At 44.7% G+C, this 14,421-nt stretch overlaps 1 protein-coding gene across 1 annotated transcript; it reads left to right on the top strand.

The window, feature by feature from the left end:
* Positions 1-454: 454 nt before the first annotated feature.
* On the top strand, positions 455-12,816 carry LOC113027941 (phytanoyl-CoA hydroxylase-interacting protein-like). The gene is made up of 6 exons (XM_026177791.1): positions 455-515; positions 8,490-8,686; positions 8,781-8,955; positions 9,222-9,339; positions 9,416-9,578; positions 11,688-12,816. The coding sequence occupies exons 1-6, from the start codon at positions 461-463 to the stop codon at positions 12,060-12,062; spliced, it is 1,083 nt and encodes a 360-aa protein (XP_026033576.1). The 5' UTR covers positions 455-460; the 3' UTR covers positions 12,063-12,816.
* The last annotated feature ends 1,605 nt before the right edge of the window (positions 12,817-14,421 follow it).

Consider the following 14,421-nt stretch of genomic DNA (forward strand, 5'->3'; position numbering starts at 1 on the left):
CTGCTTCCAGCTGTTTCTCCATTTTTTCAAACCTGCAGCCACTGTGACACAGACGGGGAGGTTTTCAGCTCACACAGGTGAGCTGGGGTCACTCAGCTACAGGTAAACTGTTTCTTATAAAATGCTGTTAAAGTTTCAGCAACCATACATGAAGGATGAGGGTCGTTCACATGTTCTTACAGGCTCTGGTATCCGCTCACACAAGCTGAAGCTGGGCCAGATGTTCCTGCCTGGTTCAGGCGGCTTGTAATGATACCGTGATGAGCTCAGTGTAAGAGCAGTGCAGGCTGCGAGAGCTCACTTTAATCATCACAACAACAGTAAATGTCTGACTCTCTCTCTTCCTCCTTCATCGTCCCATGATGTCACTGAATGAGAGAGGGAGAGAGAGAGGGGTGGAGCGAGCTGCAGGCAGGCTGAAGCCTCTCTGAGCTCGTCTCTTTGTCTGAGCGGAGCCAACATGACGGAGCCTCCGAGTCCCAGCGTGGAGCTCCAGAGTCTGCAGCCGGGCCAAGGTCAGTGTGTGCGTCTGCTGTCGTCACATTGCGAGGACGCAGCAGGTAGAACAGTCCAGTTAACTTATACTTTTATTTCTAAACTTTATTTAAAGTGCAGAGTTCCTGCTGCACTCTGATTGGTGGGTTTGTCCGAACTTTGGCTGGTTTTAGACTCCAAAGCTTCAAACTGACTCAGTGTGCATGAATGTGAACTCAGAGAGGAGCCGGCTGTTAGCTCGGGGTTTAAAGTCTGCAGGTCAAAGGTAGTGATGGACTCACGGGAAGCAGGAAGACTGCACTGCTGTGGTCGAGGCGTTCAGGGGAACCGGAGCGAGCAGGAAAACGAGCTGCTCTGCTGCTTCTGTTGTTCTGATGAATCATTGCTGTCACATGACGGACTCCAAACACTTGACTGTAGAAGAAGAAAAGTTTGAACAGAGAGACTGGGCTTATTCACATTTTGTACTTTAAACAAGCCGAGACTGAAATTAAACGTTAATTCAAACATGGTGAGAGCAGCGGGGTCAGGAATGTTGTGACCTCTGCGTGGACATGTTACCTTTCCTGTGGCAGGCTTGATTTAATCCAACAGTCCAGATGGGATAACAGCATCTGCATTAAAGCTTGATAATCTCTGTGGTGGACAGCTGCATACTCACAGTCTGCACTCGAGCAGAAGCTTCCTGGTTTCCACCTGAAGTCAGAGCTCTTCTGACCAATCACAGCTTTGCTCAGACATCAGCTGATTACAGCAGAAGTACCAAATATTAATGATTACCCCAGTGAGGGTAGGTTTTCTAGGCTGAAGGCAAAACCTGAACTACTTCAACTCAAAGAGCACTTTATTAGGAACACTTGCACAGTCTGTTAAAAGAGCTATGAATATGCTTTTGGATGGATGGATGGATGGATGGATGGATGGATGGATGGATCGATGATGATGATGATGGATGGATGGATGGATGGATGGATGGATGGATCGATCCTGTGTCACTGTTACCTTGGCTACCCGCACTGCCACGCTGTCATCATGGCTGACCTCAGGACAGTTTCACCACAGTAATCTGAAAGTGTGTACAACAACAACAAGGCATCTTTTGTTGTTTCCGTTTCTTACGCCAAGCCTCTAAGACGAGGAGTCACATGACCTCTGGTGACTTCATGTAAATGCAGGTGATTTGTGTGTCCTGCAGGCACATGAGGTCTGGCTGTTGCTTCGATTTGAATGAGGATGTAAATGTGGCCAACAGAGCAGAGTGAACCTGCAGCGTTCACAGGAAGTCCTGAAAGCTCCTGTAAGAACGTCGGGAGTGCAGCTCCAGTACATAATCCATAATGGTTTCATGTGTTTCAACAGAGATAACCATAAAAATAAATGTAAGCACCAACAGCTGGTTCTATCCCTGTGCTGCACAGGTCATGGGAATAAAGGAAATCCCAGACTGTGACATCACGGACACCTGACAGTGCAGTCCCGGCACTCGGTCAGAGCTGTGATCTGTGTTTGGTGACGGGCTTCATCTGAACCTGCAGAGCGGCCTCTGTAGACTGAACTCTGGCAGCAGCTTCAGGCTGCTGGGTCTGCAGACCACTGTGGCTAATCACCTTCCCAGGAGCAATGAATAGATGCTTCACCTCCTCCATTCACTGGCAGGATGGAGGGATGAGGAGGAGGAGGGAACACTTTCTGCTCGTGCTCTCTTTTCTCAGCTGATGAACAAAAGTGAACATTTTCCGGTGTTGGGAGCAGAGAAAAGCTGCTGGTGTGGAGCTCGGAGTCCAAACTGGAGCGAGTGATTCAGTGATACGAGTTTAAAATCATCCTGGACAGGCTGAAATCAGATCACACCTCAGCGTCATCGCAATTTGGTCCTCACAGATCGATTATTTGATCATCTGCACCAGCACCAACCGCTCTGTACGTGAGTGAAGGGCAGGTGTGATACAGGCGTGATCCAGGTGTGATACAGGTGTGATACAGATGTGATCCAGGTGTGATCCAGGTGTGATACAGGTGTAATACAGGTGTGATACAGGTGTAATACAGGTGTGATACAGATGTGATCCAGGTGTGATACAGGTGTGATACAGGTGTGATACAAGTGTGATACAAGTGTGATCCAGGTGTGATACAGATGTGATACAGATGTGATCCAGGTGTGATCCAGGTGTGATCCAGGTGTGATCCAGGTGTGATACAAATGTGATCCAGGTGTGATCCAAGTGTGATACAGGTGTAATCCAGGTGTGATCCAGGTGTGATCCAGGTGTGATCCAGGTGTGATCCAGGTGTGATCCAGGTGTGATACAGGTGTGATACAAGTGTGATCCAGGTGTGATCCAGGTGTGATCCAGGTGTGATCCAAATGTGATCCAGGTGTGATACAAGTGTGATCCAGGTGTGATCCAGGTGTGATCCAGGTGTGATCCAGGTGTGATCCAGGTGTGATCCAGGTGTGATACAGGTGTGATCCAGGTGTGATCCAGGTGTGATACAGGTGTGATACAGATGTGATCCAGGTGTGATCCAGGTGTGATACAGATGTGATCCAGGTGTGATCCAGGTGTGATACAGGTGTAATACAGGTGTGATACAGGTGTGATACAAGTGTGATACAAGTGTGATACAAGTGTGATCCAGGTGTGATACAAGTGTGATACAAGTGTGATCCAGGTGTGATCCAGGTGTGATCCAGGTGTGATACAGATGTGATCCAGGTGTGATCCAGGTGTGATCCAGGTGTGATCCAAATGTGATCCAGGTGTGATACAAGTGTGATCCAGGTGTGATCCAGGTGTGATCCAGGTGTGATCCAGGTGTGATCCAGATGTGATACAGGTGTGATCCAGGTGTGATACAGATGTGATCCAGGTGTGATCCAGGTGTGATCAGGTGTGATACAGGTGTGATACAGGTGTGATCCAGGTGTGATCCAGGTGTGATACAAGTGTGATACAAGTGTGATCCAGGTGTGATCCAGGTGTGATCCAGGTGTGATACAAGTGTGATACAAGTGTGATACAAGTGTGATCCAGGTGTGATACAAGTGTGATACAAGTGTGATACAAGTGTGATACAAATGTGATACAGATGTGATACAGGTGTTTCTGTGCTCCGTTTGTAGGAAATGAAGCACATATCTGTTAGGGCTGCTCAATTAATCGAATTTTAATCACGATTACGATGTGGGCTTTCAACGATCATTAAAAATGACTGAGCCGATTATTAGCCCCTCCCTCGTGCTTTACTCTCGCGCTGCGCTGTGGCAAATAAAGTGCACCTCTCTGCATTTCCGACGCGTGTCACAACAATTAAGAGGACCCAAGGGAAGCTCGGAAAGCTAAGAAGTTATTTGGGGAGGAGAGTGACTGCCTTTGGTTGAAAAGAGAGGTAAAAAAAAAAAACTTCAGTGGTGCGGAAACATTATGGGTTCTACTTGACGTGGATCAAGTAGACATAGTGTGTAAACTTTACTACGGTGTCATAGCTGCGTCACAGAGCAACACTGCAAAGTTCACTAAAGGTAGATGTTTACATTTTTTATTTATTTTTTTATATCCGGTTGTTCAGTCTGACGTCACTAGCCGTGTCTGGGCCTAAACTCCGCTGCAGGTCCATATATCAAACGATCACTGTGGCATTACTGAGAGTTGAAAAACTGTCTAAAGTCTTTCATCTTTAATAAAATGATCAGCGTTCTGCTCTACCAGGTGTAACAATTGAGTTTAACATCCAGGCATCCATGAAAACGGAATTTATGACATTTAACGGAGTTAGAAGTTAGCAGGGAGTTAGCTCGCTAGCTTCTATCTAAATACAATATAGCATGTCCTGACTGCGGGGTTTTGGAAACAAATTAAAACGTACAGCTCTGCTATCACTTCCAACATAAATGAAGACAGAAAACTAAACAGCAGTGACGTTTGTAGGGTTACTGACGTTTGGCTAGCTGCTATATAATGATGTGCTACGTGACCGCTAGCGACACAGCTATGTTAGCATAATATAAACAAGCTAACTTTTTTTCCACTGGATAAAAGTTAACGTGAGTGTTCTCGGTGGTCAGGAACAAATGTAATCGCATGGCAGGATGCTGTAAAAGGACCAAACTTCAGCCAGGAGAACTACTGAGATAATCCATCCACAATACGAGGTTAGTCATTCATATACTGCTGCATGGGCTGGGCTGTAGTTACATCCTAAGGTTTTAAAAACTGAGCTTAAATAAATGATTAGCGGTAATAAAAGCCGAGGGAGGTCAACAGTGATCACTGACTGTTTTAGGAGCTTTTTGAGATTAAATAGAAGAAAATGCAAAACATTAAACATGTTAACAACACAAAAGCCATATTAAACGCAGACTACTTTAGACCCGGAAGTAGGATTCGTCGCGTCATCACTGAACAACCGGATTGCAAACATTTGCACTGTTATCAGTATTTGCACACTATTTTATATTATTTTTTAAAGTCATTATTCAATACATTGTTATTGTTAACCCTTTAAATCCCTGTAGAACCGGAACAGCGTAAGCTAGCGCAATAATTTGTTTTGCATATGAAACCGGAGGAGTTGTACTTACATCTTATGCCATCAGCTTCCTTCTACATATAGCTTTGCAAAAATTGCATAAAAAGCGCTTGCAGGAACAAAAACATAATATTCCAGAAACACGCTTTGCCAATCCGATCATTTTCATTTTCACGGAAAATGTAGTTGTTTTTTTTTAACTTGTAGGCCTTAAAAGCCTATACTGGTGTTTTTATAAGTCATGTTTGACTCTATACTTTTCTGAATAGTTTCTGGGATGCTTAGAACTCAAATTGCTCTGCTGGAAATAGTCTATTTTGATGCACGTGCTGTTTTCTTTGCAAATTTGCATCATAGGATTGTTTTTTGTTTTTCCTGCAGTATATAAAAATTGGTGTATCTCCAAAATAAAACTATGAAGACACTCAAAATAAATTTCCTGTTGTTGTAAACTATTTTTTGCAACTTTTTTGTATTTAAAGTTTTGAGGGATAAACCTCTTAAATTTCCCCAAGTAGAAATATATGTAAAAACAAAAACGATTTTCAATTTTTTTGTAGTTTATTGCACTTTTTTGTAATTAATGTAATTACTATGGACTTAATGCATACATATTATTAAAATATGGGCTATAACAGTTGTATTGATGTATAGCAACTTGAAATGCTCCCAAAAATGGCACTACAGCATGCAAATAAATAAATAAATAAATAAATAAATAATAATATAAGCTCTGGCGGACTTGGTTCTATGGTAGGTCTTAAAGGGTTAAATAAATATCGTCAAATAATCGAGATCTCAATTTCAGTGAAAATAATCGTGATTATCATTTTTGCCATAATCGCGCAGCCCTAATATCTGTACATGTCTGGAGCAGGTATGTCACTGCTGTCTGAGCTTTTCGCAGTTCAGGTCAACAGTGACTGTAGTAAAATACTCGGCCCATAATATGTGACTGACAGTGTTTCAGGCTAGTTCGATCTCTGCTCTCTTCCACACCGAGCGCTGCTGGACTCAGAATAAGAACCTGCCAAAGCTGTCGACCCTCAGCCATTACACCGACCTGCAGTAAAGGCAGCAATGAGCTTCCTGTGAATGAACGGCGACGCACTGAGTGTGTGCGGAGGAGAGATGTATACTCAGGAGGGGTCTGATGTAACTCGAATCTGAGCTCAGTGCACATGTTAGAGTCCAGAAGAAGCCGGCGTTCAGGTTTTACTGCTTTGAGTGAATCTGCGGCCGGCGTCCGTGAGCAGAGCGGTCAAATTAATATCACACCTGGAAGCTCCTGCAGACACTAACGTCCTCTAATCCTCACTCTAAGAACAAAAACTGATGAGTCCTGCACTTCAGAGCCACTCGATTGTCCTCACTCAGCGAGGCAGGAGTGACCTTTGACCTCGAGACTGTAGACTTCTGTTCTCTCCATGTGGCCCCTGCTGTGTTTGGACTGCCCTGATGGAGGGTTTTTATCTCTGGGGCTGCAGTCTGAGCTGTCCTCGCCTCTTCAACGGGCTCCTTGTTCAGCCTGAGCTCTCAGCGTCTCTGCTGACTGAAACCTTTTGTCCACCGAGGCTGAAAAGATGCAGAACACAAGGAGGGAGGGTAGGAAGGATGAATGCAGAGACGGAGCAGGCCGGCGTGGAATCAGCTTGAAGTGGTCCTGTGATCAGAACCTCCGGCTCGGGCAGTTTATGGACTCTGTCCTCTGATTTTTAGCCTTTTTTATTCAGCTCTTTGCTGTAGATGCACATCAGAGCTGATGGTGATGTCCTCAGAGTCACATCAAACGTGAACATCGGAGTTTCAGGTCTGAGTTCAGACTGATCGCCTCCTGGCGACCTGGAAAAGTTTTGAATGAATTCATATAAAACTCTGTAGCGTGGGCTCAGGTTGACTTCATGACCTAAAAAGCCTCACAGCTTAGAAACTGTGATTCATATAAGTGTGCTGTCTTCTCTGTGCTTGTGAATATAAAGAAAGTACCTCTGACCTCTCCTTCAAGGTCATCAGACTGATCTGAAGGTCAAGGTGTTAATGATGCTGTACAGAGAGATGAGGACATGTCAGGATACTTTCTTTGTTATTTGACAGGTTATAGCTACGTGTACAAAGCTCTCAGACCTCTGCAGCTGTGGTGCAGACAGGGTTAGGGATCGATCTGCTGATAGAAAAGCTCAGTGAGATGCAGCTGTGAGTGCTGATGTGGGTCACAGATTTCACAGGACTGCAACCTTTGATGGGTTAATCTGTCGCTGTGACTCTGTATAATCTGCTTACATCATGAGCCCCCCCTCGTGGTCTTTTTAATCTGTGACCAGCAGCTCAGCGACATACTTTAAGCTTCAGGATTCGGCCGCTCGTATCTGTGATGTCATCCTCTCAGTCGGTGCCCAGAGCAGCAGCTTCACCTCGCAGCAGCCCAGTACAACCACAGGGCAGCACTCACTGGTTTCTGGTTTCCACTCTCAGTGTTTTTCTCTCATATTGGTGTTTGGAAGTTAGCACATGCTAAACTCAGACAGCTGCCAAATAACGTCCCACAAAATCCTAAATTTCACTCAGCACATCTGGAGCTCCGCCTTACAGTGTTTATTTATCGGATAAAATAAGTTAAATGTTACTGTTATTATTGGCTGGCCGGAAACAGCGGGGGTGTCCGGAGGTTGCATCCACCAGCACAAACCGCTCTGTACGTGAGTGAAGGCCTTCGTGGTCTAAGTGGACCAGGTCCTCCGACCGGAAGTGAGCGACTGTGAAATGGGACGGTCTAGTCTTCAGAATTACGTCACGAGCTCTCGGTGGAGTGAAACTCAGCCGTCTGCTGCTTGCTTTCTAAAATATAACCGGATGCTGGCGTAAACTCTCGACCGTCTCACACTTTGTTTAATCAGTTTTCTGTTTGACGTTTTTTCAGCTGTGTGAAAACTCCGGGGGACCCCTCCCGAGGGATTAATGAAGTTAAATTTAATCTAATCGAATAACTTCAACCTCATCCAAACCGATTTACTCATGAATAAATAAAACACTGAAAAAAGCCAAACAAGAACATTTTTAAGTTATCAAAGTGACTCATATATCATGTTTAACCCGAGTAGCGAAAGACCGCGGGGTTTGAAGACGGCTCAGATATTTGAAGTTTACACAGCTTCATTCTCACCTGAAAATATGTTAAAAGTTTTTTTGCGACCCAGAAAGAGAAATAAGAGTGATATTAAAACTAAGCAGCTGCCGCCATTGTTGGAGACTGGAGTTGGCTGGGCTGCGCTATGAATTCTGCGATATGGTTTTTCAATTTTGTTGTCCGGGTGGAAAATCGGGAGAAATTCGGGAGAGTGGTGGCTCCGGGAGAGGAGGGGCACTGGAATTTGTGATTCTCCCAGAAAAATCGTGAGGGTTGGCATGTATGGACAGCAGAGGCGTTACAGCTGGAGTTTTGTTTTTTGTCTGTGTTTGTGCAGGCGCACAATCTGCAGACAGCGACATCGGGGACGTGGACGACCTGCCGGTTCCTCAGCAGATCCGGATCACCAACATCACCTGCGATTCGTTCAAGATCAGCTGGGACATGGACAGCAGGGGCCGAGATAGGATCACACACTACTTCATCGACCTCAACAAGAAGGAGAACATGAGCTCCAACAAGTTCAAACACAAGGTGGGTCTGCAGAGCCGATCCTGGGCGCTCTGACTCTGCTTTAGACGATACAAAGCAAACGAACCGGTCGAGCCGAGTACTTTTTGTTTTCCAGGATGTGCCCACCAAGCTGGTGGCCAAAGCAGTTCCCCTGCCGATGACAGTGAGGGGCCACTGGTTCCTGAGTCCTCGCACAGAGTACACCGTGGCCGTTCAGACGGCCGCCAAACAGCCAGACGGAGAATACGCCGTTTCTCGGTGGAGCGAGATCATTGAGTTCTGCACTGCAGGTTAGACGGAAGCCTCTCAGTCCAAAAACCACACCTCTCCTCGCTACTCGTGCACACTGATCCCTTTGGATTGATTTGCAGGTTAAAGCATCACGAGGATCGTCTTTGAGCTAATTTACTATCACACTGTTTTTAGTCCCACTGATAAAATAGAACCATAATTTGAAAAATTCCTTTGCAGTCGCACTATGGACTAACATAACTCATCTTTACCCACAGCCTAAACATAGGCTCAATGTTGAATGTCTGAGTCTGTGCATCTGCAGATTACTCCTCCATCCACCTGAACCAGCTGCTGCAGAAAGCAGAGGCGATCGCTGGCAGGATGCTGCCGTTCACCATCTTCTACAGAAACCAGCAGAGGGAGTACTTCCAACAAGACAGGTGCGCCCCGCTCAGTGACCAAAACCCCGAGAGGGTTCTCCGTACAGCTGTGCTTTAGCCCTGTGTGTCATTCCAGAGATGCTCAGTCCTGCTTCTTGCTGCCGACGGTGAAAGACAACAGCGGCAGCCACGGGTCCCCCATCAGCGGCAAACTGGAGGGGATCTTCTTCAGCTGCAACACAGAGTTCAACACAGGGAAACCTCCCCAGGACTCCCCCTACGGGCCGTATCGCTTCCAGGTACCGTTTAGACCAGGGGTCGGCAACCTGCGGCTCTTTAGTCCTTATACTGCGGCTCCGCGTGGTTTGGGAAAATAAATTAGAAGTATTTAGCTGAAGTGTGATTTATTTATGTTAGTTCTTTTTTAACTTGTAGTTCTGAATTGGAAGATTATTGTGATATTGAAATATAAAAATAAAATTATATTTTATTATTTTTTCATCGCTCATAATAAGCGTCACACTCGCTGAAGCCGGTGTACCCGCCTAAACGCCTGCATTTATCGAGACTTTCAACCCCAGGTAGGCCAATTATGGACCTTCGGATCCACATTATGTCAGCAGCTGTTCTCCACCGTGAACTATGTTAAAAACAAACACGCTCACGCCTCACAGACGACAGCTTACAGTCCTGTAAAGATGAAAGCCCCGATTTAGAGACGCTGTGCGCAGAGGTTCAGGAGCAGAAGTCCCGTTGTAAACATATCACGGCAGACCCGACGATGTTTGCATGAACACGCTTTACAGCATCTCTTTATCGACCACTTTTCACACACGGTTGCTGTACGCATACAGCCGGCTGTAGCTTCTCAGCTCACAGCCCGACACACACCAACACAACAGCACAGATAGCACAGATGTAAAGGCAGCGAGGCGTGATTGCGGGTGCCGCTCAGGTGCGTCGCCTCCCCTGCAGCGACGCTGCAGACCACGCCCCACCATACACATTAACCAGGGAAAATACATATTTACGCAGAATTTAACAAATATGTATTTTTCATTTTTTAGCAGCATAGAGCTTTTTTGCCAATTATTTTTTAAAAGTCAGGTCAAGGCTCCAAAAGCCCAAAGGAGATATAACAGTTTTTGTTTGCTGGATCATTGTAGTTCAGCTGGGTGTCTTTATTTTTGTTATATTTCTTTAAGAGTTCAAAATTTGTTAATTACATAAATAAAATGTAGTTTTCTCTGTAGCACTTCAAGGATTTCATAAGCAACACACCTTAGTTGTTCACACAAAGCATAAAGGTAAAAACAAACAATATATACAGTGTTGTCTTTATTTTAGAAGTCAAAAAGTATTTGCGGCTCCCAGTGTTTGCTTTTGCGTGGAAACCGGGTCCAAATGGCTCTTTCGGTGTTAAAGGTTGCCGACCCCTGGTTTAGACCATCGGCCCCCAAGCCCTGGGCCATCGGCCAATACCGTTTTTTACCGGGCCGCGAGAGTTGAGGCTTGGGTGTGAAATGTATGGTTTTCAGGGTTTTTACCGTTTTTCTGATTCAGACCAACTCACGAAGCTTGGATGATGACATCTCCCCTCTTTTCCACTAAAGCGTGTTTGTTGAAGGGCGCTTCATGTCTTTGTGTTCCTCGAGCAGGAGCCGTCCTCATGGCCTGTTTCAGAAGACATGGCTCTACATCAATGTTACTGCTGTTGTAAAACAATGATATCTCAGCTGACATGTAGTAATGGGAACTAAAAGCTGGATTTAACAGCTATGAATTCCTGTAAACTGTCTGTTTGCTACTTACAAATACTTATATAAATAATAAATATGTTTACCCCCAAATCTGAGGCGTGATAGAATTTAAAGACAATAAAAGGCTGCCAGCCTGTTGTAAAACAGAATTTTTGATTAGATTAACTGTAAATTAAATTAAGATTTTAAGAAGTATTCAGTCCAAAGTTAATAGTGCTTCCTTTTTAAAACTCTGTTTTCTTGCCGTGTCTTTGCTGCTCTGGCTGTTGAACCTCACCGTGTCTGCCTTAAACCACTTTTTTAGGTTCAAAATTAAAATGTGAAAAAATTGAACGCTTTCACTTTTTACTGATATTTTATGTCACAGAAAAGTCAAAGATTACAAAAGTCTGATATTTTTATTGTTGCAAATTTGATTTAAAAAGTAGTCAAAATAAAATGAATTTAAACTGACTGTCACTGCTGTGATTAAACAGGAAATAAACATTTATTCTTCAAACTCAATAAATTTGTGGATATTTGAAAAAATATATACTTTTTAAATTATTATTATTATTATTACTATTTTCTTTAATTTTACCAAGTTGGGTAAATAACTTTTAAAAGTGCACAAAAATATGAAACACACCATTTTTTGTTTCTGTACAGATCCGAGCAGATGTCCTCTTCAACAAGACCACCAACATGTACTTTGGGGATTTCTACTGCATGTACACGTCGTACCACTACGTGATCCTGGTCCTCGCTCCTGATGGCTCCAAAGGAGACGCTTTCTGTAAAGGGAGGCTGCCAGCCCTCGACAGGTCCGACAACCGCTTCTTGACCTGCACCGAGGAGGAGGACGGCTCGCTGTCTTTCCGTCACGCTCAGGATGTCAACCTGGAGGTGATGTACACGGAGCCGGTGGATCTGAGGCTGGGAGCGGTGTCACAGATCAGCGGGCACCAGCTAATGAGCCTGTCCACCGCGAATGCCAAGAAAGACCCCAGCTGTAAGGTCTGCAACATCAGCGTAGGACGTTAGCGACTCTTCAGACTGAAATAACCAGCTCGTTTGCATAGCAGCTAGCAGCTAAGCTACTAACTGAATTTACCTGCCACGCTCTGGCTCGTTACTGTGCCTCGCCTGTGCAGCGGCACACTACGAGCAACATTTGCTGTCTATTGTGACAGTGCCCTCTAGTGGCCACATCATTATGACGGAGGCAAAACAGAGGCAGGTGAAGAAGCAGCAGAGCCAGAAGTTGAGATGAGCTCGGGGTGGATGGATGGGTGGAGAGGAGGAGCGAGCTGTTTGTTTTTTAGCTGCAGGTTTAGAATTGTAATCAAAATGGAAACGATATCAGAGCATTAACAAAATACTTGTTTTAACTCAAAGCTAATCGAGTTGGCGTTCCTCACTGCATGGATGACTGCACCTTTCACAGTCGGCTAAAACAGAGACTCTGATGTGGCTGAAAGCAGATGCATCCTCAGTCATGTTTCCTCTCCTTCTTCATGTCCTCGTCACCTTCACATGTTTTCTGTCCACCGTCTCTGACAGGAAGCTGCAGGCAGGAAGCTCGCAGCACTTTTATCATGTGACTGATGGCTGAAGTGGACTTTACAGATTAACTGCTTCAGAGGTTTTATACTTTGGTAATCTGATGAAGATTTTTCCTGTAATTAATTCGTTTTTTAACTGAATGCTTTACATTCCTGTTTTCCTCATTTGTAGACCCCAAACATCACCAAACTTAATCTACTAATTAAAAACATTGAAACTACAGCTCCCAGAATGCTTTGAGTGTGTTGTTCGTGTGTTATTGGGAAGGGTGAGTTAGCAGTCAGCCGGTGTCTTTGTGACATTGAAGCAAAGTCGTGTCAGCTGTAAGCGGTGTGATGCTATTTTTAGAGGAAACAAGAACATGCTGCTGATTCTGAAAGGCTCCAGAAACCAGGAATGTGACATTAAAGGGTTAACGACGCACTCACAGTCCAATATCTATGTGATCTTTATTATTTTATCTTTGGGGTGGGACTCAGTTTCTGAGAAGTTACTTATTGGTTGGCTGATTATGCCGAGGAAAGAAAACAGCTTATTTATGACAGGAGACGTGTGGACAGAGCTCCTGATGGTGCACCTGATGGTGTGGCTGTGGAGCTCAGGTAGGACTCGCTCTAAAAACACTGAATTTGAAGCCTCACATCAACAAAAAAAATCATCATTGGCCTGACTTTGGCACAAAATAGTGTTTTAACTTTTTATCTGGAGTCTTGGAATAAATGACATAACTGAGAAAAGCAGATAGCGGTTATTTAAAATGCAAAACTGCAAATATAATATAAATATAATATAATATAAAAATGACTTTGTGCTGGATAACAGTTGAGAAAATCTGAATCTGAAATCCTGGTTTCATGTACAGTTCAGTGAGCTCAAGATGCTTTTCAGTGTAAATCAGGGGTCGGCAACCTGTCTGATGATGAGTGCATCTAAACGTTCCTCAGAAGCCAGTGTGCCGTATGATGCATTAGCATTAAATGTAATAACGCTCTATATGAACAGTTACACACGTTATAGGATCATATTTGTTCACAGATGTTTGCAGCTGTCAGCGAATAGTTATCAGATAGTTTGAAACAAAAAAGACTTTTTATCCACAACAGCAAATGCAAATGCAATTTATGGTCTCCTCACAACAATGATAGGAAAAATAAACGGGGCCAATATGGCATGTTTGTTAACACAGAGACACACATGTTACTGTGATCTCTGGGCTCCCACTCAGACACACAGGTCTCCCAGTGTCCAGCATTCAGAGGCTGCCTGAGGACTCATGTGGGAGAAAACCTGCTCACACAGACATGTGGAGCCAAACACTGTCAATAAGGCCTCTGCAATGTCCTGAAGAGTTAAACTTGTCAGGTAGTGACGTCCAGCAGGTGAACATGCAGCTCCATGAACACGCACAGCTGTGGGTTCCAGCTGCCCCCCTCTCCCTGCTAAATGATTGCACGGTATCAAAATGTCTGTGGTGGTTCTCCGTCATCCAGATCATCCAGGACGCAGGCGGGCCCTGTGGCGTACAGGTGAGAATAGGAACCAGAGAAGCTGCAGAAGCAGCATGATGTTAGGAAACAGTGATGAGTGAATGTCTGCAGGATAACTGAGCGTCACCTGATGTTTGTGTTTGATGCCAGCTGTTGTTCTCCTAACATCTAATGTGACGGCTGAGTGTGTCTCTTCAGATCCAACAGTGTTTGTCATCAGACTGCTGCTGCTGCTCCTGCTGCTCTTCATCTCTGCCGTCTGTTTCAGCCATAAGGTACCGTGCACACGTCTGCTGATCAGAAGACGCTCTGGAACGAAGCTCTCGGCCCGTTTGAAGAGAGCGGCGACT

This window comes from Astatotilapia calliptera, chromosome 8 (genome assembly GCF_900246225.1).
Source record: "Astatotilapia calliptera chromosome 8, fAstCal1.2, whole genome shotgun sequence".
NCBI classification, from domain to species: domain Eukaryota; kingdom Metazoa; phylum Chordata; class Actinopteri; order Cichliformes; family Cichlidae; genus Astatotilapia; species Astatotilapia calliptera.